Here is a 22,766-nt window from a genome sequence, read left to right on the forward strand (position 1 = left end):
GTATACTTATTTACTCATTCAGTATTTACTGGCCACTTAAAACACTACACATACTTTGCTAGCTACTTCAGGTAAAGGTGATTAAGATATGATTTCTGCCTTCAAGGAACTCAAAATCTGATGAGGAACACAAACCCATAGAAAGATGATTATAAATAATGTGGTGAGGACATTAACAGACTAATGTAAGGAATCTTATGGTAGCCTCAAAGAAGGGCCCATAATCTTACCTTAAGGAGTAGGTAGGAATCAAGGAAGTTCACCAAGAAGGGGCCACCATGTACAAAACAAACAGCAGAAGATGGAGAAAGGCCAGTGAGATCACTTTATGTCCCACTAGCGATGTTTTGGAACTTACAAATGTGCTATCAGCCCGGATCAGAATTGGTTCAGGATTGGGTAAGTTTTACCACAGCTTGGACAGGGTGGAAAAACCAGGGTCCATCATGATTATTAGTCACATATAAAATTTCTGGCTTTTTCTGTTAGGTCTGGGAAATTGCATAATGTCAAGAGAATGAGGTTGGGATTAGGAAGTTGGGACTCTAATCCTTGGGGAACCCAACACTAGGTGACTTCAGGCAAGTGAGAACTTCTCTGACCCAATTTCGTCCACAGAGCTGTAAGGATTAAATGGAAGAAAATCTTGTTTAAATATATGATCTACTCATGAAGTAAGTAAATAATAAAAGTTAGAAGGGTCACAATTTCCTTAGCTTACTTACGGGTTTCATCCGTCCTGCCTCCAAAGAGTAGGATGTCCTAGTCCACAGGTTTAGCTGTTGTAATTTATTTGACTCAAATCGACTATTTAAATAACCCTTCTTAGTTCTACACTACCAACATCATTGGCAAGCAAATGCTGAGCGCCCTGTGCTTTTGTGTAGGAACTAAGCCAATAGTTACCCATCACCAGCAGATGTTGCTGTTGCTCTGGTCAAAAGAAAATATTTCGCTTAAGCCAGTATTTAAGGGGTGCAAACCTAACTTCCCCCGGATTTCACCGTGCATTAATTCTTACATTTTCTATTGTGAGCCACCACAAAGGTTAAAAAGGAAGGAAGATGCTAGTGACAGGAAGCAGTGGTGGAGAATTGTGATGCTGCAACCACAAAGCAGAATTTCTTCAGGATCCTGATGTTCTGTAGCATGTACATGGTGTGGGGATTGGCCAGTCGTGTGGACCATATTCAGAAATTATTTTGTATAACCTGAAGGCCTAGTTTGGGTCATAGAACATATATAATTTTTATATATTTTATATAATATAGTAAATATATTAATATATTTAATATGTATAATATATTATATACACATATTTATGTTATATATATTTTATATTTTTAGTAATATTATATATAATATATATTTATTTAAATATTGAGCCATGTTTTTCCTTCAGAATACAGAGTTGAAATTTGAGATATATGAGAATTTATCTAATAGAATATTATCTCGGATAATAGATAAAGTGGTTATTTATGAAGTATGGAAGAGATGCTGAGAAGATTAATAAATCAGTCAACTACTGTCCAGGGCCACAGTGTCTGTATTTTTAAATAAAATATTATTGGAATGCAGCCACACCTATTTATTTATGTATCATCTGTGGTTTTTTTCATACTACAATGGCAGAGTTAAGTCATTGCAACAGAGACCTATGGCCCACAAGGTCCAAATTATTTACTATCAGGCCCTTCATAGAAAAAGTTTGCCAACTTTGAATTAGGAAAATGATTGTAAAAAATTATCTTGAAAAAAACTCTTAAGAATTTTAGAATAAAGTTTATGTATTTGTTGCCAAATTCATTAATATTTTACCATGTATATCTATAGTTCTTCTCTTTCCATGTGCATATGTGTTTACATTACACCATGCTTGAAGTGACATCATATTTGAAGAAAAATGTTCTATTAGTTGAAACCATATGAGATTGTTATTTTTGTAAGAAAAATATTTTAGCAATCTTAAGTGGTTTTTAAAGTATGGTATTGAGGAAATACTATGTTTTAACTACATATATTGATATTTTTAACATTGTTGATGGGATTTGACATGATTTATTTTACTTTAGGTGATCAGATCAAGTGACAGTATAGATTTGTTTATCACCAGAAATATAAGTGTGCCATGTTGTTTTACCAACATCTTTAAGGATGTAAGTTTCTTTTTATCCTATAAAAAATAGCATATGCTCTTCAAAACTTGATTTATACTAAATTTGTAGGCTAAATCTTTGGGGCTTAGGCTTTGGTGGAGATAATTTGTTTGCACCTGGGAGCACCTGATGGGCAGGTGTGATGAACCAATTTCCCAGGTTTGTGTGCCCTGCACTCTCCAGGTTCAACTTTTCCCGGCCACCACAGTGCCTAGAGTACAGCTTTGGCAAAAGATTCCTCCTTAGCAAAAAGAGGATTCATTGTTTCTTTCTCCGTCACAAATGTAGCACTGAGCTATTCAATGTCAAAGCAAGAAGCTTAAGGCACTTTAAGCAGATTATGAGCCATCATAAGCCTAGGTCATTCTTTTAAACAATAACTCTTTACTCACAAGTGTTTTCGCCTATAAGCTAAAAAGTCAAATTTCAGAAACTGTTGATTGAGAAAAATATTGGGGTGTGTGTATGTGTGTGTGTGTGTGTGTGTGTGTTGATTATTTTAATTGGAAAAATTTTAGGAATCTTTCTGACTTGGGTGAAAATATTGCTAGGGACATAGTTTTGTATAGGGCATAATAAAATCATTTTTTTCTAATGAGAAGTTCAAGCGGTCACATGTGAAATATGATTCAGAGTAACAGCCATATCTTTTTCCCTGTAGGAGCTACAGGTACACTGTGCAGAGGGGCAGGCCCTGTTGAACTCAGTGCTGCACACCAGAGAGGATGTGATCCCATCAGGTATCCCACAGGCAGAGGACCGGGCTTTAGAGTCTCTCCGGCAAGACTGGCAGGCTTACCAGCACAAGCTGTCCGAGACCCGAACTCAGTTCAGTAACATAGTGAACAAACTGAGGCTAATGGAGCAGAAGTTTCAGCAAGTAGATGAATGGCTCAAAACAGCAGAGGAGAAAATTAGTCCCAGGACCATACGTCAGTCTAACCGAACAACCAAGGAGATACAATTACATCAGATGAAGGTATAACTCATGTAGATTCCTGATCTTTCTCAAAGCTACAGTTACCTTGCATAGTTTGTTCCATAAAAATATTTAGTACTTTTGTTTAAAGCTTAGGCTTTGCAAAATCTTTTTGATTACCTAGAAAGTTAAAATAAATTACAATAGAGCATTCCTCTTACAGCAATTATTTCACAAATTAGTCTTTGATACAATGTAGTTTAATGTGATTATTTTATATTTTCCTTCCATACCCTATTACCTTGTTTTGTGAAGATACATGGATGGTTGTATTACACTAATTTAAGTTTATGGTTCTGATATGAAATAACTCAAATATAGTTCATTGAAATAATACTGGAGAATTAGTTTTATTCTAATTTTTATGCAATTTTAGTGCACACATCTAAAATAGTGCTTGGGCCTTAGGAATTTATTTTCATTATCCACTCATTTTAAAATTGATCTAAGTACAATAGGAGGTCTAAAAAATTATGCCACTTTGTTTTCATGTTTATTTATTTATTTATTTATTATTTTTTTGGAGACAGAGTCTCATTCTGTCGCCTAGGCTGGAGTGCAGTGGAGTGATCTCGACTCGCTGTAACCTCCATCTCCTGGGTTCAAGCAATTCTCCTGCCTCAGCCTACCAAGTAGCTGGGACTACAGGCATGAGCCACTGCACCTGGCCTGTTTTCATTTTTAATTTTTGAATGGAAGTATAATAGATACAGAAAACTATCCAACTCAAGTATACAGTTTGTATCACATTGTTGTAATATATTTATGAAGATAACATGTGGCATTTTCAAAATTATATCTCAAAATAAACGTCTTCTAAACATACACTGAAACCATTTCCCATTAAGAAGATATATATCAGTCTTATTCAAATGGCTAAGATTGAATGTTTCCCTTCGATACTTTGTCATTTCAGAAGTGGCATGAAGAAGTGACTGCGTACAGAGATGAAGTTGAGGAAGTGGGAGCTAGAGCTCAGGAGATACTGGACGAAAGCCACGTGAACAGCAGAATGGGTTGCCAGGCCACCCAGCTGACTTCCAGATACCAGGCCCTGTTTCTCCAAGTGCTGGTGAGTGGGTCACCAGGTGCTCAGCGTAGGCCAGCAAACTGCACCGGCCAAAATAGCCTTCCTTTCACTAACATCCAGTGAAGATACATATTCATCAACAAAGGCCCTGGCACAGGCCTTTACTTCACCATTCAATTTTCTCTGTTCTTTCATAGGAACAAATAAAATTCCTGGAAGACGAGATTCAGAGTTTGGAGGAATCAGAATCATCTCTCAGTTCCTATTCGGACTGGTATGGCTCTACGCATAAAAATTTCAAGAATGTGGCTACCAAGATTGACAAAGTAGATACAACAATGATGGGGAAGAAATTGAAGACGTTGGAGGTAGGCACACATACTTCAGATTTGTATTCAACCTTTCCGTTCACCGAGTTTCCCGTTCTCCTGTATAGATACTGGAAGCACAAGTGATCATCCCAACCATTATGATTGGTGATCCTGAGCTCATTGTTTTACTTGAAATACTAAGTTGGCTCTTTAAGGCCAGAAGCTGGCTTTCACTTATTTATGATGTGTTGTTACCAGAATGACTTACACGTGGACACCCATGAAAGTTTTAACTGAATTCCAGTGTGACACTTCAATATTAAGAGAAAACTACCTCTCAAATTAATGGCCCAGTGCCTGTACAGAGTTTAAACTCAGGTCTTTTGAAAAAGATTGCTAAGGATGAGAGAAACATCAAGTTCTTTTTTGATTCTCTGAATTGGAAATGATATATCAATCAAGACTTTTAGAACCTATATCGAAGTAAAGAAGCCAGGGTTCCTGATTCCTGGCAGGTCAAATCTGGTTATGAACATCAACAACTTAGTTTAAAGGGAAATAGGTAGACTTAAGAACAGGCCTTGAGAAACCTTTCTTTAAAAGGAAAAGAAATGGCCAGGCCCAGTGGCTCACACCTGTAATTCCAGCACTTTGGGAGGCTGAGGTGGGTTGATTGCTTGAGGTCAGGAGTTCAAGACCAGCCTGACCAACATGGTGAAATCCTGTCTCTACTAACAAATACAAAAATTAGCCGGGTATGATGGCACACGTCTATAGTCCCAGCTACTTCGGAGGCTGAGGCAGGAGAATCTCTGGAACCCAGGAGGCAGAGGTTGCAATGAGCCAAGATCGTGCCACTGCACTCCAGCCTCGGTGACAAAGTGAAACTCCATCTCAAAAAAAAAAAAAGGAAAAAGAGAAAAGAAATAAGATTACATTTGCTTCCTACTCACTCTCTTTTTCAGGTTTTGCTCAAAGACATGGAGAAAGGTCACAGTTTGCTGAAATCAGCCCGGGAGAAAGGAGAGAGGGCTGTTAAATACTTGGAGGAAGGCGAGGCAGAGAGAGTAAGAAAGGAGATTCATGATCACATGGAACAGTTGAAGGAACTGACCAGCACTGTCCGGAAAGAACACATGACGCTGGAAAAAGGTCTTCATTTAGCAAAGGAATTCTCAGATAAATGCAAAGCACTGACACAGTGGATAGCAGAATACCAGGAAATCCTACATGTTCCTGAAGAACCCAAAATGGAATTATATGAGAAAAAAGCTCAGTTATCTAAATACAAGGTAATGTGTTTACTCACTGATGGATGCATTCGGAGTACACACAGATACTAAATGGGAGGGAGGTAATTCTTGCTGTGTGTTACCCGTAACATCTGCTGGAATGCATCCCACATGTGTCCATTCTGCAGCTGTCCAGCGATGCCATGACCTGTGGAGATTTACTGGGTTAAATCCACTACTTCAGAGTTATTTTTCCATTCAGAGATCTGATACTCAAAGATTGAGTCAATACATTTATTGATTGTATGTATCTGTCAATCAATGAAGATCTTTTCTGATGTGTGAGCCAGGTATTTGGATCCTCCAGGTAAAATATTGCTGACATGAGGATCCCATATCTTTCCCACATTGAGGCTTCCCTTCGTCTTCTGGTGCCCAAGGCTAGAAGCTGACCTATGGTAAATTGAAAATGACATATCGTATTTATAAGAAAATAAGTTCTAATTAACAAACTCTAGCTAAGTACCTTAGAAATTGATTTTTGAAAGAATAAATAGTGATGTGGATATACCTATACATCACATAGACAAAGGTATTTGACCCGCTCCAATTTTTGAAGCAATTATGCAAGTTTATATGTGGAATAATTTGTGTTATAAATTTGATCTGGATGATTGAGTGATACCTTTTAAGAATTACAGTGTGCTGGTTTACCCCAAAGCTCTCCCAGTTGGAAGCTTTTGTGATGGCCTCTTCCAGCCGATGTCTATTTCTATCCTTGGCTTCTCTGCCAAGCCTGACAACTTGTCTTTGAAGAGGCCACATAAGAATCACAACCTCTTCCTCCCGGCCACTGAGTTCTTGATAGATTTAAGTAGTGCTTTTACCTTATTTCAGCAAGGTCACAACTAGAATTGTTCTTGCTAACTCCCTAAGTAGCTCAAACTGGAACTAACTTCATGAACTCAAAATCAAAAGATAGTGGCCTTTTTATGTTGAGAAATTTTTTCTCTGATGAAAGGAATAAGGTAGAAGCCAGAAATATGAGCTATATTAAATTTAGCCAAATAGAACTATTTCCCATCCTTTTTTCTCCACATAGGACGGGCCATTTGATGTGTGACTCTTCTTTTGTATTTAGAAACTGTGTTAGCCATAACAAATCACTCTCTCTTTAATGTTTTGCACTTATTGATTCATAAATATGTACCAATCTTTCTTTGAGGTGGATCATCTCTTGCATGCTACGGGCATTTGTGTGTATTCCTCTTGTCCACAGAGATGAGCAAGCTCATTTTTTTTTCTTTGTAATTCAAGTCACTTCAACAAACGGTGCTGTCCCATGAACCATCAGTAAAGTCAGTGAAAGAGAAGGGTGAAGCTCTTCTGGAACTGGTGCAGGATGTCACTTTAAAGGACAAAATAGATCAACTTCAAAGTGATTACCAGGACCTGTGCAGCATAGGAAAGGTAAGGAGAGAGAAAGACTCCGTAAAAGGGTTTATTTTCCAAAATGTGGGTCCTGACTCCTTTCTCTCTGTCACATAATTTTAAGGTCTGGTATGGGTTAGTATTTTTTTTTAATTCAGCTAGATATTTAATTGGCATAATGACTATATTTTTTTCCATTCCTGGTAGTTTTCTCCTGGGATTTTTGTAATACAAAACAGTTTTGAGTAGATTTTTCACTTGAAAGTCACCTCTGATGGGCACCTGGTTTTGCAGGAGCATGTCTTCAGTCTGGAGGTGAAAGTCAAAGATCATGAAGACTACAACAGTGAGCTCCAAGAGGTTGAAAAGTGGCTGTTGCAGATGTCCGGCAGACTGGTGGCCCCTGACCTCCTGGAGACGAGCAGCCTGGAGACAATCACCCAGCAACTGGCCCACCACAAGGTACCCCTGACCTTTAAAGGGCTGCCTTTGGGACAGCTTCACCAGTGTGTGTATGCGTGTGTCTGTGCATGTGTGTGCATGTGTGGGGATGCACACACAGGTGCATCTCTGGTTTCCAATGATTGTACTGAGAGAATCAGGTCTGTATTAGTCCGTTTTCATGTGTCTGACAAAAACATATCTGAGACTGGGCAATTTACGAAAGAAAGAGGTTTATTGGACTTACAGTTCCATGTGTCTGGAGAGGCCTCACAATCATGGTGGAAGGTAAAGGCACATCTCACATGGCGGCAGACAAGAGAATGTTTGTGGGGAAACTCCCATCTTTAAAACCATCAGATCTCATGAGACTTATTTGCTATCGTGAGAACAGCATGGGAAAGAGCTATCCCCATGATTCAGTTATCTCCTACCGGGTCCCTTCCACAACACGTGGGAATTCAAGAGAGATTTGGGTGGGGAGACAGCCAAACAATATCAAGGTCTAAGTCTCAAGCACTTCTGACAATTGACAACAGTTGAACTTGATATTCAAGTGAATCAAGAAGAGTTGAATCCTCTCATTGAACTTCTGAACACATTCTTACATTTTCCCCAGCTGATAATTTTTATCTCAGAATTTAGTATTTATGGGGTCTATTTTAGAAAATGCAGCCAAAGGCATCAGAAAATCTGAATTCTAGTCTGTACTCTTCCCCTTCCTGGAGAGACAACTTCGTCTATCTGAGTCTGTCTTTTTCTCCTTTAGGATGATAACAATACCAGCCCATCTCAAAATTGTTTTGCTAATCACGGGAGATAATATTTATGAAGACATTTTGTAAATCACAAAGTACAAAACTAATGTGAGGAGTTCTTATCTTTGATACAGGTGGTAGGCTAAAAGCACTATTTAAATCTGTCAAGATAAGAACTTAATTATACATATTTTTAGTAATTATGTTTACCAGATGATAGATGTTATGGTCACAATTTTATGGAGCAACTTATCTGTGATCGTAATGGAAAGCAAATTTATTCATGATGTGGTCGGTGTCTGATAGTGTGTCTTAGGAAAGCCAGTTAGCCTCTGTGGGCACCAACATTTCCATCTATAAGAAAGGATTTTATTTAACAAATATGAATAAAAAAGCAGCTACACTATACCTTCTGGTAGGCACTGAGGAGATGACAATCCAGAAGGTAGTCTACCCCATGAATGACCTCGTGGTGCAGTGGTTCTGTTCCAACTCAGACACAGAGTGGTTCCTTTCAACTGAGCATATATAATAACTGCTAGCCCAGCACTGTTTGAAAAAGTAGTAGACCCTGGACTGCTGAAGGGCCACCCGGGTTTCCTATAGATATAATGATGGGTTACCCAGGCAACCATATGTTGGATTGTGTCACTTGTCATTAGCATCATATAACAGTTAAAAAAAAAAAGAAAAGAAAAGAAAAAGAAAAAACACCAGAACTTGATTTTATTTATTTTATTTTATTTTATTTTATTTTTTTGAGATGGAGTTTTGCTCTTGTTGCTCAGGCTGGAGTGTGGTGGTGCAATCTCAGCTCACTGCAACCTCTGCTTCCTGGGTTCAAGTGATTCTCCTGCCTCAGTCTCCTGAGTTGCTGAGATTACAGGTGCCCTCCACCATGCCCAGCTAATTTTTGTATTTTTAGTAGAGACAGGGTTACACCATGTTGGCCAGGCTGGTCTCTAACTCCTGACCTCAGGTGATCCACCAGCCTCGGCTCCCAAAATGCTGGGATTACAGGTGTGAGCCACCACACCTGGCCAGAATGTGATTAAAAAAAATAAGTTTTTCTTCCCTGAGTCATCTATAAGAATGCTCACTAAAGAATGCCAGTGGGTATGGTGGTGTGAGGTGAAATCAGGCCGAGCTATGTCCAAAGCCTGGGATCTGTGCCATACCTTGACTGTGTTGTACAACCTCACTGTGCTTCAGTTTCCTCATCTATAAAATAATGATAATACACATTCATCAGGCTTATATGTAATTCCTGGACTATAGCAGGTGCTTAATAAATGATAAGTTTAAATGCTGTTTTCATTATTATAAACAGTAGTAGATGTAAGTTAGATATCACATGAATTAAAAAATAGATATTAGATTATTACAGAAACTAGAATTAGATTATTACATTTGTACAGAAGTAATTGTTTTGTCATTAAAAGTAATAACAGGCTGGGTGTGGTGGCTCACACCTGTAATCCAACCACTTTGGGAGGCCAAGGCCGGCAGATCACTTGAGGTCAGTAGTTCAAGACCAGCCTGGCCAACATGGTAAAACCCCATCTCTATTAAAAAAAAAAAAAAAAAAAAAAAATTAGCCAGGTGTGGTGGTGGACACCTGTAATCCCACCTACTTGGGAGGCTGAGGCAGAAGAATCACTTGAACCTGGGAGGCAGAGGTTGCAGTAAGCCAAAATTGTACCACTGCACTCTAGCCTGGGCAGCAGAGTGACACTGTCTCAAAAAAAAAAAAAAAAAAAAGAAAGAAAGAAAAGTAATGACAAAAACCACAACTACATTTGCACCAACCTTATAGAAATGAGATATTATATAAATTTGATGAAGTAGTAATCAGACTGTTTTAGACAAAAATTATCCCAGAATTATAACTTATCGACCTGAAAAATATAGGGACATCTTTTTGTCTGGTAATAATACCATGGAGCAGATATCTCTCTGAGACCAGCCATGAACACAGTCTAGTCTTAAAGGTTACTTCCTCAGTCCTTCTGTAACTAATCTCTCAAGCTCATTGACTCTTCCCATTGGAGTATCCCTGAAAACATGTGCTTTTGTTTTCATTTAATATATAACTAAGATAAATTGCAGGATTCTTTCAAAAACAGTATTAAACAGTGAAATTATCTATCTTAAACTTTGTTTGATGGATAAGTTATTTAAAAGTAAAACAGAATTCTGAGAACTCTGTATTGGTTTCATTTTTGCAGGCAATGATGGAAGAAATTGCTGGTTTTGAAGACCGTTTGAACAATCTTCAAATGAAAGGTGATGCTTTGATTGGCCAATGTGCAGACCACCTGCAAGCGAAACTTAAACAAAACATACATGCTCATCTGCAGGGCACAAAGGACAGCTACTCAGCGATCTGCAGCACAGCTCAGAGGGTGAGTGCCCCCAGAACATTCCATGATGACGAGGAATTATGGAGACAGGCTGTGCAGTCTAGAGACGTTTTACAAATAGAATCAATGCTCAACTCTTTGGATTAGTTAGTTTTGGTGTGTTGCCAGACAGGAAATATGAGGATAAATTTCACAGTCGCTATGTGAACACAAAACTAACACATTTCGCATTTGATTGATGTGACTAAGCAGTGAATTTCAGATATTGTTTTATCCAATTTGTTTATTCCATGAATTGATTATGAAAAAGTTTGTTAAAAGTTGATTTGGGCCGGGCATGGTGGCTCAAGCCTGTAATCCTAGCACCTTGGGAGGCCGAAGCAGGTGGATCACTTGAGGTCAGGAGTTCGAGACCAGCCTGGCCAACATGGTGAAACCCTGTCTCCACTAAAAATACAAAAATTACCCAGATATGGTGGCAAGCACCTGTAATCCCAGCTACTTGGGAAGCTGAGACAAGAGAATCTCTTGAACCCAGGAGAACCCAGGAGGCAGAGATTGCAGTGAGCTGAGATTGTGCCACTGCACTCCAGCCCGGAGAGAAACTCCATCTAAAAAAAAAAAAAAAAAAAAATTGATTTTTTTTTGTTAGTAAAAGGAATTTGAGGAAATTTTAAAAGAAAAAATAGTTGATGTGTTTGAATAGATGATGTTTTTGTTTTTCTTTTTTTCTTTTTTTTTTATTATACTTTAAGTTCTAGGGTACATGTGCACAAGGTGCAGGTTTGTTACATATGTATACATGTGCCATGTTGGTGTGCTGCACCCATTAACTCGTCATTTACATTAGGTATATCTCCTAATGCTATCCCTCCCTCCTACCCCCTCCCCACAATCAGACCCAGTGTGTGATGTTCCCCTTCCTGTGTCCAGGTGATCTCATTGTTCAATTCCCACCTATGAGTGAGAACATGCAGTATTTGGTTGTCTGTTTTTGCGATAGTTTGCTGAGAATGATGGTTTCCAGCTGCGTCCATGTCCCTACAAAGGACATAAACTCATCCTTTTTTATGGCTGCATAATATTCCATGGTGTATATGTGCCACATTTTCTTAATCCAGTCTGTCACTGATGGACATTTGGTTTGATTCCAAGTCTTTGCCATTGTGAATAGTGCCACAATAAACATGTGTGTGCATGTGTCTTTATAGCAGCATGACTTATAATCCTTTCGGTATATACCCAGTAATGGGATGGCTGGGTCATATGTTATTTCTAGTTCTAGATCCTTGAGGAATCGCCACACTGTTTTCCACAATGGTTGAGCTAGTTTACAGTCCCACCGACAGTGTAAAAGTTCCTATTTCTCCACATCCTCTCCAGCACCGGTTATTTCCCGATTTTTTAAGGATTGCCATTCTAACTGGTGTGAGATGGTATCTCATTGTGGTTTTGATTTGCATTTCTCTGATGGCCAGTAATGATGAGCGTTTTTTCATGTGTCTGTTGGCTGTATGAATGTCTTCTTTTGAGAAATGTCTGTTCATATCCTTTGCCCACTTTTTGATGGGGTTGTTTTCTTCTTGTAAGTTTGTTTGAGTTCTTTGTAGGTTCTGGATATTAGCCCTTTGTCAGATGAGTAGATTGCAAAAATGTTCTCCCATTCTGTAGGTTGCCTGTTCACTCTGATGGTAGTTTCTTTTGCTGTGCAGAAGCTCTTTAGTTTAATTAGATCCCATTTGTCAATTTTGGCTTTTGTTGCCGTTGCTTCTGGTGTTTTAGACATGAAGTCCTTGCCCATGCCTAAGTCCTGAATGGTATTACCTAGGTTTTCTTCTAGGATTTTTATGGTTTTCGGTCTAACATTTAAGTCTCTAATCCATCTTGAATTAATTTTCGTATAAGGAGTGAGGAAAGGATCCAGTTCCAGCTTTCTACTTATGGCTAGCCAATTTTCCCAGCACCATTTATTAAATAGGGAATCCTTTCCCCATTTCTTGTTTTTGTCAGATTTGTCAAAGATCAGATGGCTGTAGATGTGTGGTATTATTTCTGAGGACTCTGTTCTGTTCCATTGGTCTATATCTCTGTTTTGGTACCAGTATCATGCTGTTTTGGTTACTGTAGCCTTGCAGTATAGTTTGAAGTCAGGTAGCATGATGCCTCCTGCTTTGTTCTTTTGGCTTAGGATTGTCTTGGCAATGCGGGCTCTTTTTTGGTTCCATATGAACTTTAAAGCAGTTTTTTCCAATTGTGTGAAGAAAGTCATTGGTAGCTTAATGGGGATGGCATTGAATCTATAAGTTACCTTTGGCAGTATGGCCATTTTCACAATATTGATTCTTCCGATCCACAAGCATGGTATGTTCTTCCATTTGTTTGTGTCATCTTTTATTTCACTGAGCAGTGGTTTGTAGTTCTCCTTGAAGAGGTCCTTGACATCCCTTGTAACCTGGATTCCTAGGTATTTTATTCTCTTTGAAGCTATTGTGAATGGGTGTTCATTCATGATTTGGCTGTTACTGGTGTATAAGAATGCTTGTGATTTTTGCACATTGATTTTCTATCCTGAGACTTTGCTGATGTTGCTTATCAGCTTAAGGAGATTTTGGGCTGAGACAATGGGGTTTTCTAAATGTACAATCATGTCATCTGCAAACAGGGACAATTTGACTTCTTCTTTTCCTAACTGAATACCCTTTATTTCTTTCTCTTGCCTGATTGGCCTAGCCAGAACTTCCAACACAATGTTGAATAGGAGTGGTGAGAGAGGGCATCCTTGTCTTGTGCCAGTTTTCAGACGGAATGCTTCCAGTTTTTGCCCATTCAGTATGATATTGGCTGTGGATTTGTCATAAATAGCTCTTATTATTTTGAGATACATTCCATCAATACCGAATTTATTGAGAGTTTTTAGAATGAAGGGCTGTTGAATTTTGTCAAAGGCCTTTTCCGCATCTATTGAGATAATCATGTGGTTTTTGTCTTTGGTTCTGTTTATATGCTGGATGATGTTTATTGATTTGTGAATGCTGAACCAGCCTTGCATCCTAGGGATGAAACCCACTTGATCATGGTGGATAAGCTTTTTGATGTGCTGCTAGATAAGGTATGCCAGTATTTTATTGAGGATTTTTGCATCAATGTTCATCAGGGATATTGGTCTAAAATTCTCTTTTTTTGTTGTATCTCTGTCAGGCTTTGGTATCAGGATGATGTTGGCCTCATAAAATGAGTTAGGGAGGATTCCCTCTTTTTCTATTGATTGGAATAGTTTCAGAAGGAATGATACCAACTCCTCCTTGTACCTCTGGTAGAATTCAGCTGTGAATCCATCTGGTCTTAGACTTTTTTTGGTTGGTAGGTTATTAATTATTGCCTCAATTTCAGAGCCTGCTATTGGTCTATTCAGGGATTCAACTTCTTCCTGGTTTAGTCTTGGGAGAGTGTAAGTGTCCAGGAAATTATCCATTTCTTCTAGGTTTTCTCGTTTATTTGCGTAAAGGTGTTTATGGTATTCTCTGATGGACGTTTGTATTTCTGTGGGGTTGGTGGTGATATCCCCTTTATCATTTCTTATTGCATCTATTTGATTCTTCTCTTTTCTTCTTTATTAGTCTTGCTAGCGGTCTATCAATTTTATTGATCTTTTCAAGAAAACCAGCTCCTGGATTCATTGATGTTTTGAAGGGTTTTTCGTGTCTCTATCTCCTTCAGTTCTGCTCTGATTTTAGTTATTTCTTGCCTTCTACTAGCTTTTGAATGTGTTTGCTCTTGCTTCTCTAGTTCTTTTAATTGTGATGTTAGAGTGTCAATTTTAGATCTTTCCTGCTTTCTCTTGTGGGCATTTAGTGCTATAAATTTCCCTCTATACACTGCTTTAAATGTGTCCCAGAAATTCTGGTATGTTGTATCTTTGTTCTCATTGGTTTCAAAGAACATCTTTATTTCTGCTTTCATTTCGTTATGTACCCAGTAGTCATTCAGGAGCAGGTGGTTCAGTTTCCATGTAGTTGAGCGGTTTTGATTGAATTTCTTCATCCTGAGTTCTAGTTTGATTGCACTGTGGTCTGAAAGACGTTTTGTTATAATTTCTGTTCTTTTACATTTGCTAAGGAGTGCTTTACTTCCAACTATGTGGTCAATTGTGGAATAAGTGTGATGTGGTGCTGAGAAGAATGTATATTCTGTTGATTTGGGGTGGAGAGTTCTGTAGATGTCTATTAGGTCCGCTTGGTGCAGAGTTGAGTTCAAATTCCTGGATATCCTTGTTAACTTTCTGTCTTATTTATCTGTCTAATGTTGACAGTGGGGTGTTAAAGTCTCCCATTATTATTGTATGGAGTCTAAGTCTCTTTGTAAGTCTCTAAGGACATGCTTTATGAATCTGGGTGCTCCTGTATTGGGTGCATACATATTTAGGATAGTTAGCTCTTCCTGATGAATTGATCCCTTTACCATTATGTAATGGCCTTCTTTGTCTCTTTTGATCTTTGATGGTTTAAAGTCTGTTGTATCAGAGACTAGGATTGCAACCCCTGCTTTTTTTCGTTTTCCATTTGCTTGGTAGATCTTCCTTCATCCCTTTATTTTGAGCCTATGTATGTCTCTGCATGTGAGATGGGTCTCCTGAATACAGCAAACTGATGGGTCTTGACCCTTTATCCAATTTGCCAGTCTGTGTCTTTTAATTGGATCATTTAGTCCATTTACATTTAAGGTTAATATTGCTATGTGTGAACTTGAACCTGTCATTGTGATATTAGCTGGCTATTTTGCTTGTTAGTTGATGCAGTTTCTTCCTAGCGTCAATGGACTTTACATTTTGGCATGTTTTTGCAATGGCTGGTACCTGTTGTTCCTTTCCATGTTTAGTGCTTCCTTCAGGAGCTCTTATAGGGCAGGCCTGGTGGTGACAAAATCTCTAAGCATTTGCTTGTCTGTAAAGGATTTTATTTCTCCTTCACTTATGAAGCTTAGTTTGGCTGGATATGAAATTCTGGGTTGAAAATTCTTTTCTTTAAGAATGTTGAATATTGGCCCCCACTCTCTTCTGGCTTGGAGAGTTTCTGCCGAGAGATCTGCTTCCCTTTGTGTGTAACCCAACCTTTCTCTCTGGCTGTCCTTAGCATTTTTTCCTTCATTTCAACTTTGGTGAATCTGACAATTATGTGTCTTGGAGTTGCTCTTCTCGAGGAGTATCTTTGTGGCATTCTCTGTATTTCCTGAATTTGAATGTTGGCCTGCCTTACTAGGTTGGAGAAGTTCTCCTGGATGATATCCTGCAGAGTGTTTTCCAACTTGATTCCATTTTCCCCGTCACTTTCAGGCACACCAATCAGATGTAGATTTGATCTTTTCACATAATCCCATATTTCTTGGAGGCTTTGTTCATTTTTTTTACTCTTTTTTCTCTACACTTCTCTTCTCACTTCATTTCATTCATTTGATCTTCAATCACTGATACTCTTTCTTCCAGTTGATCGAGTTTGTTACTGAAGCTTGTGCATTTGTCATATAGTTCTAGTGTTATGGTTTTCTCTATCAGTTTTTTTAAGGACTTCTCTACATTGATTATTCTAGTTAACCATTCATCAAATCTTTTTTCAAGGTTTTTAGTTTCTTTGTGCTGGTTACATAGTTCCTCCTTTAGCTCTGAGAAATTTGATCAACTGAAGCCTTCTTCTCTCAACTCATCAAAGTCATTCTCTGTCCAACCTTGTTCCATTGCTGGTGATGAGTTGCATTCCTTTGGAGGGGGAGATGCGCTGTGATTTTTTGAATTTCCAGCTTTTCTGCACTGCTTCTTCCCCATCTTTGTGGTTTTATCTGCCTTTGGTCTTTGATGATGGTGACGTACTGATGGGGTTTTGGTGTGAGTGTCCTTTCTGTTTGTTAGTTTTCCTTCTAACAGTCAGGACCTTCAGCTGCAGGTCTGTTGGAGTTTGCTTGAGGTCCACTCCAGACCCTGTTTGCCTGGGTATCAGCAGTGGAGGCTGCAGAAGATAGAATATTGCTGAACAGCGAGTGTTGCTGTCTGATTCTTGCTCTGGAAGCTTTGTCTCAGGGGTGTACCCAGCCGTGTGCGGTGTGAGGTCTCGGTCTGCACCTAGTGTGGGATGTCTCCCAGTTAGGCTACTCAGGGGTCAGGGACCCACTTGAGCAGGCAGTCTGTCCATTCTCAGATCTCAACCTCCGTGCTGGGAGATCCACTGCTCTCTTCAAAGCTCAGTTGAAAATGCAGAAATCACCCGTCTTCTGTGTCGCTCACGCTGGGAGCTGGAGGTGGGAGCTGTTCCTATTCGGCCATCTTGGGTGTGACCCCATGTTTTTCTTTGCACATCATCAATACTTTCTAATTTGCCATTTATTTTGTAACAAAAACATAAATTCATTTCATAATTTTCACCATAATTATTTTGTTTTTAACTGTATGCAGCCTGGGTTCTAATCTAAATCAATATTTGCTTGTATTCATATAGAATTTGAGAAAGGAGTAAGTGACAAATACGACTTACACTTAAGTGGGTATACTTCCACTAAGACAGAATTGTTAATGTTTTAAAAATAAGTCTAAGAGGAGTAAGAATTACTATTTTAACAAAAATTTACTAAAATAAGTAAATTGCTTTACATTATTCTAGAATTTTTAAATGACACTGAAAAGAGTTTTTATAAGCCTTTAAACTTAGTATTCTGTGTATTTTTGTTTACTGGACTAGCCAGTAAGAACTGGTGATACACCAGTAACATAGTTAGAATGGTCCATGTTCACCATAATAATAAAAAAAATTCTGAGTGACATTAATAGCTTCCCAGACTTAAAAAAAATCACCTTTAAAGGTTAACAAAAGAGGAATAAAAGAATATAATAAATAATTGAAAATGATGACAAGAGGAGAAAAGGGAGAGTTAAGAGAGAAAATGAGGCTACACATAGAACTCTCCAGTGAGTTCATTCATTCACTCATTCAACAGAGATTTCTTGCACACTGACTTCCTTCACAGTGAACATTTTCTTTGCATTAGATATACAGTTTAATTATTTTTTTTTTAACTGGTGGATGTTAGAAAGACCAACATAATTTTTAAAATTTAGAAAGCAGATGAAATTCTAAGAACATAATCAGAACTTCATAATTAAAGTTTGCAAAAGTGATAAAGAGAACAAAACACCATTCTTTTAAAAATTCTGCTTGGAATAAGACTAAATAAGGGATAAACCTAATGTCAGATCAAAGTGGTGAATTTAAAAGATGACAGAGAAAAGTAGAATTCAATGATTGCTTCTATTGTCTCAATAATGAAAGAAATGCCAGGTTAAACTAATTTCCTTCTTTTTTCCTTTTTCTTAAATGGAAACATCACAGATCTATTTCCTCTTGATCTCAAGTAGATACGTAATTTTTCTTAATATGTCTTTATGGATAAAATGAAAATTGGTTGGCTTGTTAAGGATTAATTACATAGACATATCAGAAAATGTATGAATTATTCTGGATTATTTTTGCCTTGGAACATAACTTCTAAGATGCAGTGAGGGCATCCACCTCTCTGCTCCTCATTTTATAATTTAGTTCAAATTTTGCCCTACCTCTATTGCAGAAACATCACAGTTAGAGAAACATTGGTTATCTTTTTTTGAAGTCATGTTTTATTTTTACTTTTAGTTGCTAGTTTAAACAAAAAGTACAATATTTATACCATAGGAAGAGAAGCTGCATAAACCTCTGACTTATGTTTATGACAATTAACTTCAATGATTTTATGTATTCTAACATGCCTCTACAGTTATATTTACCCTGCGCATGTTCTCTTCCCCTAATCCAGATATTACATTGTGATGTGTGGACCGAGAAGTTATCAACTGGGGGATGGCCATTGCATTTTGCAACACTTGGGGAGGCATACAACTACCTTAGATATGTGTATGAAATTGCGGAGTCTTGGGAGGAAAATCCATTTAGATGTACTGGTCATGTTTCATTGAATTTCAATGATCTTTATAGAGGTAAAAAGCAGTTCTCATAGTCTCAGCATGGTTGTATTGTCTCAGGTGTACCAGAGTTTGGAACATGAACTTCAGAAGCACGTCAGCCGACAAGACACCCTGCAGCAGTGCCAGGCCTGGCTTTCTACAGTCCAGCCGGATTTAGAGCCAAGCCCTCAACCACCTCTTAGTAGGGCAGAAGCTGTTAAGCAGGTAGTAAACTCCTGAAAGTTTGTGTTATTCTTGTGAATCATTTAGACAGTCAATGAAAATGTGTGAAGTACCTATGATGTGCCAAACTGTATTGACTCCTGGGAATCTAAAAGTAGGAAGAAGGTCTGTGGTTTGCGCTAGTGGAGTTCATGTGCCAGCCGGAAGATGGACATGATAGTGAGGGGCCAACTTGGTAGATTAGGAAGAGAATGGGGCCGGGTGCAGTGACTCATGCCTGCAATCCCAGCACTTTGGGAGGCCGAGACAGGCGAATCACTTGAGGCCAGGAGTTTGAGACCAGCCTGACCAAGATGGTGAAACCCCATTTCTACTAAAAATATAAAAATTAACTGGGCATGGTGGTATGCACCTGTAATCACAGCTACCCTGGGATTGGGGTAGGAGAGTACCTACCCTCCTGAGGATGCGGAGGCTGAGGCAGGAAAATCGCTTGAACCTGGGAGGCAGAGGTTGCAGTGAGCCATGATCATGCCACTGCACTCCAGCCTGGTGACAGAGTGAGACACTGTCTCAAAAAATTAAAAAATAAAAATAAAAAATAAAATAATAATAAAAATAAACTATTAAAAAGAAAAAAAAAAAAGAAAGAAAGAGAATGGGGCCAGGCCCAGTGACTCACTCCTGTAATCCTAACACTTTGAGAGGCCAAAGTGGGCAGACCACACAGGTTCAAGAGTGCAAGACCATCCTGGCCAACATGGTGAAACCTCATCTCTACTAAAAACACAAAAATTAGCTGGGTGTGGTGGCAGGCACTTGTAATCCTAGTTATTCAGGAAGCTGAAGTATGAGAATTGCTTGAACCTGGGAGGTGGAGGTGGAGGTGGAGGTCGCAGTGAGCCAAGATCATGCCTCTGCACTCCAGCCTGGGCAACAGAGTGAGAATCTGTCACAAAAAAAAAAAAAAAAAGAAAGGAAGAAAGGAAGGAAGGAGGGAGGGAAAGAGGGAAAGGGAAAGAGAGAGAGAGAAAGAAAGAAAGAGAGAGAGAGAGAGAGAAAGAAAGAAAGAAAGAAAGAAAGAAAGAAAGAGAAGAAAGAAAGAAAATGGGCACTGTAACCAAAGATCAATTCTGATATTTATTCTGTTGGGGGACTGTGGGTAAGTCACTTAATTTCTCAGAGCCGCCGAGATAGTTTCCTGCTATTAAAAATGACATTTATAAGTATACTTGCTTCTAAAAGTTATAATGAAATGCAAATATCACACTACAAGTAAACATTACTTATAAACAGAAAAGTAGTACTAGCTTCTTGCATAGTTTTGGGGCATAAACAAGGTGCTTCATAAATAATTATTGAATGGATGATGAATGAAATTTTAGTTTTTATCATGTGAAAGGAATTCTATTCCGTATTAATTTGACATCCACATGCTTAAAATGTTGTTGCTGAGACTTAACCAGAATATGTGGGAATTTTTTTTTAAACTTTTGTACTAAGCAGCTTTGGTATGCAGTGTTAACCCTGTGGGAAAATATTTTAGAGGAATTTAGTTATAAAGGTTATTGCTGCCAGATATAAATTAACAATATTTAATAATTTAATTTTTTACCACAAATTGAGAATAACATAATGTATTTGATCATTGAGTCCACATAAAGAATGTGTCTAGTTAATTCATCCCCCAAAGTATACTTTCTAAAGGCTAAAATGATTTACATTGTCATTAAATGGTTCAGAAAAATGTTCATATAATACTTTATAAGAATAGCATCAGGAAAAATGAAACATAGTTCTCCTTGAATAAAAAAAAATGAATTAAAGACTGCCTATATTCTGCTTTTTTTATTAGACTAAGAGTTTTCTTGAATCACAAGCCACCTTGTCTTGTGGCTGTTTCTAATGCACTTTGAATAAATTGAATAAATTCAGATCAACACTTAATTTTTCTCTTTTGTTACCAAAAAAGAAATAAAAGAGATGAAGGGAAAAGAAAGTATTAATGCCAGTGATCTTTTGCTAGAGCAGGAAGAGATTTACTACACATACCAGAATAAGCCATGGTCACAGGAGGATACTGATCCTTCTTCCAGATTATGTGACTGTATGGTTCCCTGTTTCTGCCTGTTTCACGTCTCTCTAAATGGTCTTTGAAAGTAGCCAGAGAAGGGAGTTCGAAGTGGTAGAGACACTTGGACCACTCTCACTCTGAGGAGGAAAGGTTTTTTTATTTTGTTTCCTTTTTAATTTTATTTTTGTTGTTGTTTCTTTTGTTTTTTGTTTTGTTTTAGTTTTTCCCTTGGCAAGTGCAGTAAGTCCTCACTTGATGCCATCGACAGGTCTTAGAATCTGAAACTTTAAGCAAAACCATGTACAGCAGGTCCTCAAATAATGTCATTTCCTTCAATATGCAGGTTTATTACAGCGTTGATGAGAACAAAAGTTGTTTCATTATACAACTTCTTGCTTAAAGAAGTCACAGTTTCCAAGAATCTGCCGACAACATTAAATGAGAACTTACTGTGTTCATGTAAAACTGACCAGGCCCTTAGTGGCTGGCAAGCTTGGATGTGTGACTGGAGAATCCACTTACAATGGGCATGGTACCAAGATGCAGTGTGTGTCCCCAGCACCACCCGTCTGGTAAACCCTCAATACATATGTGAAGATAATAAACTCCCTACTACCACAAGAAAATGACACATGGATTTGATTCCATTCAGAGTGCTATGTGTTTTTATAAGGCATAAAATGTGAACTTTAGGGAATGGGAAAAAGTACTATAAGATTTTTCTGTAAAGTTGATTTTAGCAAACATTTTTGCAGCTGTGTGGTCACTGACACTCTATGTGCTACTTCCAATGCTTTCGGAATCAGACCAACTATATAAATCTCAAAATATAGCATCATTCCTTTCTATTAAACATGTTCATAAAATAGACATTCTGACAACTTATTCTCTTCTCATATCCAAAAGTTGCTTGAGACAAATAACTTTCTCTGGGTCATAGGTGCATGATATGGTACTTGTGTACAGTGGGTGATGACTCACAATACCATAGTTAGCTTGTACATTCAATTGAAAAGGTGCTACTTCTGACTTAATGGGAAATTAATCTGTATTTATTATATCCACAGGAGCATAGCATGTCTAGGTAATCCACACAGTGCAGAGGAAAAATACTGAGATCAGAGTCACAAAATCAGGTGCCATGATTGACTCTATGATTTGGGAAAATCCTGGAGGTCGACTTTATTGCTACAACTTGCCGTCAATACCGCCTTCCTTATTTATACCCATTTATGTAGTAATCAAGAACCACTTCTCACTACCTCAGCCACCGCCCCCAGTCAGGCCATCTTCACGGTTCATCTGATCCCTGCAGTAGCCTAACACCTGGGCACCGTTGCTGCCTACCGCCCCTGTGGTGGCCAGTTCTCCACGCAATGTTAGGAGGGAGTCTTTGAAAGCCTGTCTCAGATCATGATGCCCCGAGTATTTTCCCATCACACTTAAATTCCAACTTTCTTACCATGGCTTATGAATAGGCTGGTTAATTTGTTTTCCCAAATGGAACCTTCTTGATAAGACAGAGTCTGCTTTACATAATCCAATGGGACCAGAGCAGTGGTTCACAACTGGAGTGGAGGAGATGGCGACTTTGCTCCCACAGGGGACATTTGGCACTGTCTGAACACGTTGTTGGTTGTCACAACTGGGATGGTGGGGTCGCTGCTGGCATTAAGTGGGTAGACGCGAAGGATGCTGCTGACAGTCTGCAAGGTATAAGTCAGCCCACACAACAAAGAATTATTTGGAGTCAACTGTCAATAGTTCTGAGTTGAGAAACTCTAGACTAAAGATAAAACCCAACAAACAGGGATGTATGGTCAGCTC

At 38.4% G+C, this 22,766-nt stretch overlaps 1 protein-coding gene across 16 annotated transcripts in view; it reads left to right on the forward strand.

The window, feature by feature from the left end:
• The window catches only part of SYNE1 (spectrin repeat containing nuclear envelope protein 1), a 538,457-nt gene that overhangs the window by 296,083 nt on the left and 219,608 nt on the right, over positions 1-22,766 (forward strand). For all 16 annotated transcript variants that reach the window (XM_033235023.1, XM_033235024.1, XM_033235035.1 and 13 more), the window contains 8 exons: positions 2,821-3,138; positions 4,055-4,210; positions 4,366-4,536; positions 5,445-5,771; positions 7,029-7,181; positions 7,437-7,604; positions 10,570-10,746; positions 18,761-18,907. In XM_033235023.1, coding sequence (XP_033090914.1) covers positions 2,821-3,138; positions 4,055-4,210; positions 4,366-4,536; positions 5,445-5,771; positions 7,029-7,181; positions 7,437-7,604; positions 10,570-10,746; positions 18,761-18,907 — 1,617 coding nt within the window. The remainder of the gene's footprint in view (positions 1-2,820; positions 3,139-4,054; positions 4,211-4,365; positions 4,537-5,444; positions 5,772-7,028; positions 7,182-7,436; positions 7,605-10,569; positions 10,747-18,760; positions 18,908-22,766) is intronic.

Source organism: Trachypithecus francoisi, unplaced genomic scaffold, assembly GCF_009764315.1.
Source record: "Trachypithecus francoisi isolate TF-2019V2 unplaced genomic scaffold, Tfra_2.0 Lachesis_group15, whole genome shotgun sequence".
In the NCBI taxonomy this organism is placed as follows: Eukaryota; Metazoa; Chordata; class Mammalia; order Primates; family Cercopithecidae; genus Trachypithecus; species Trachypithecus francoisi.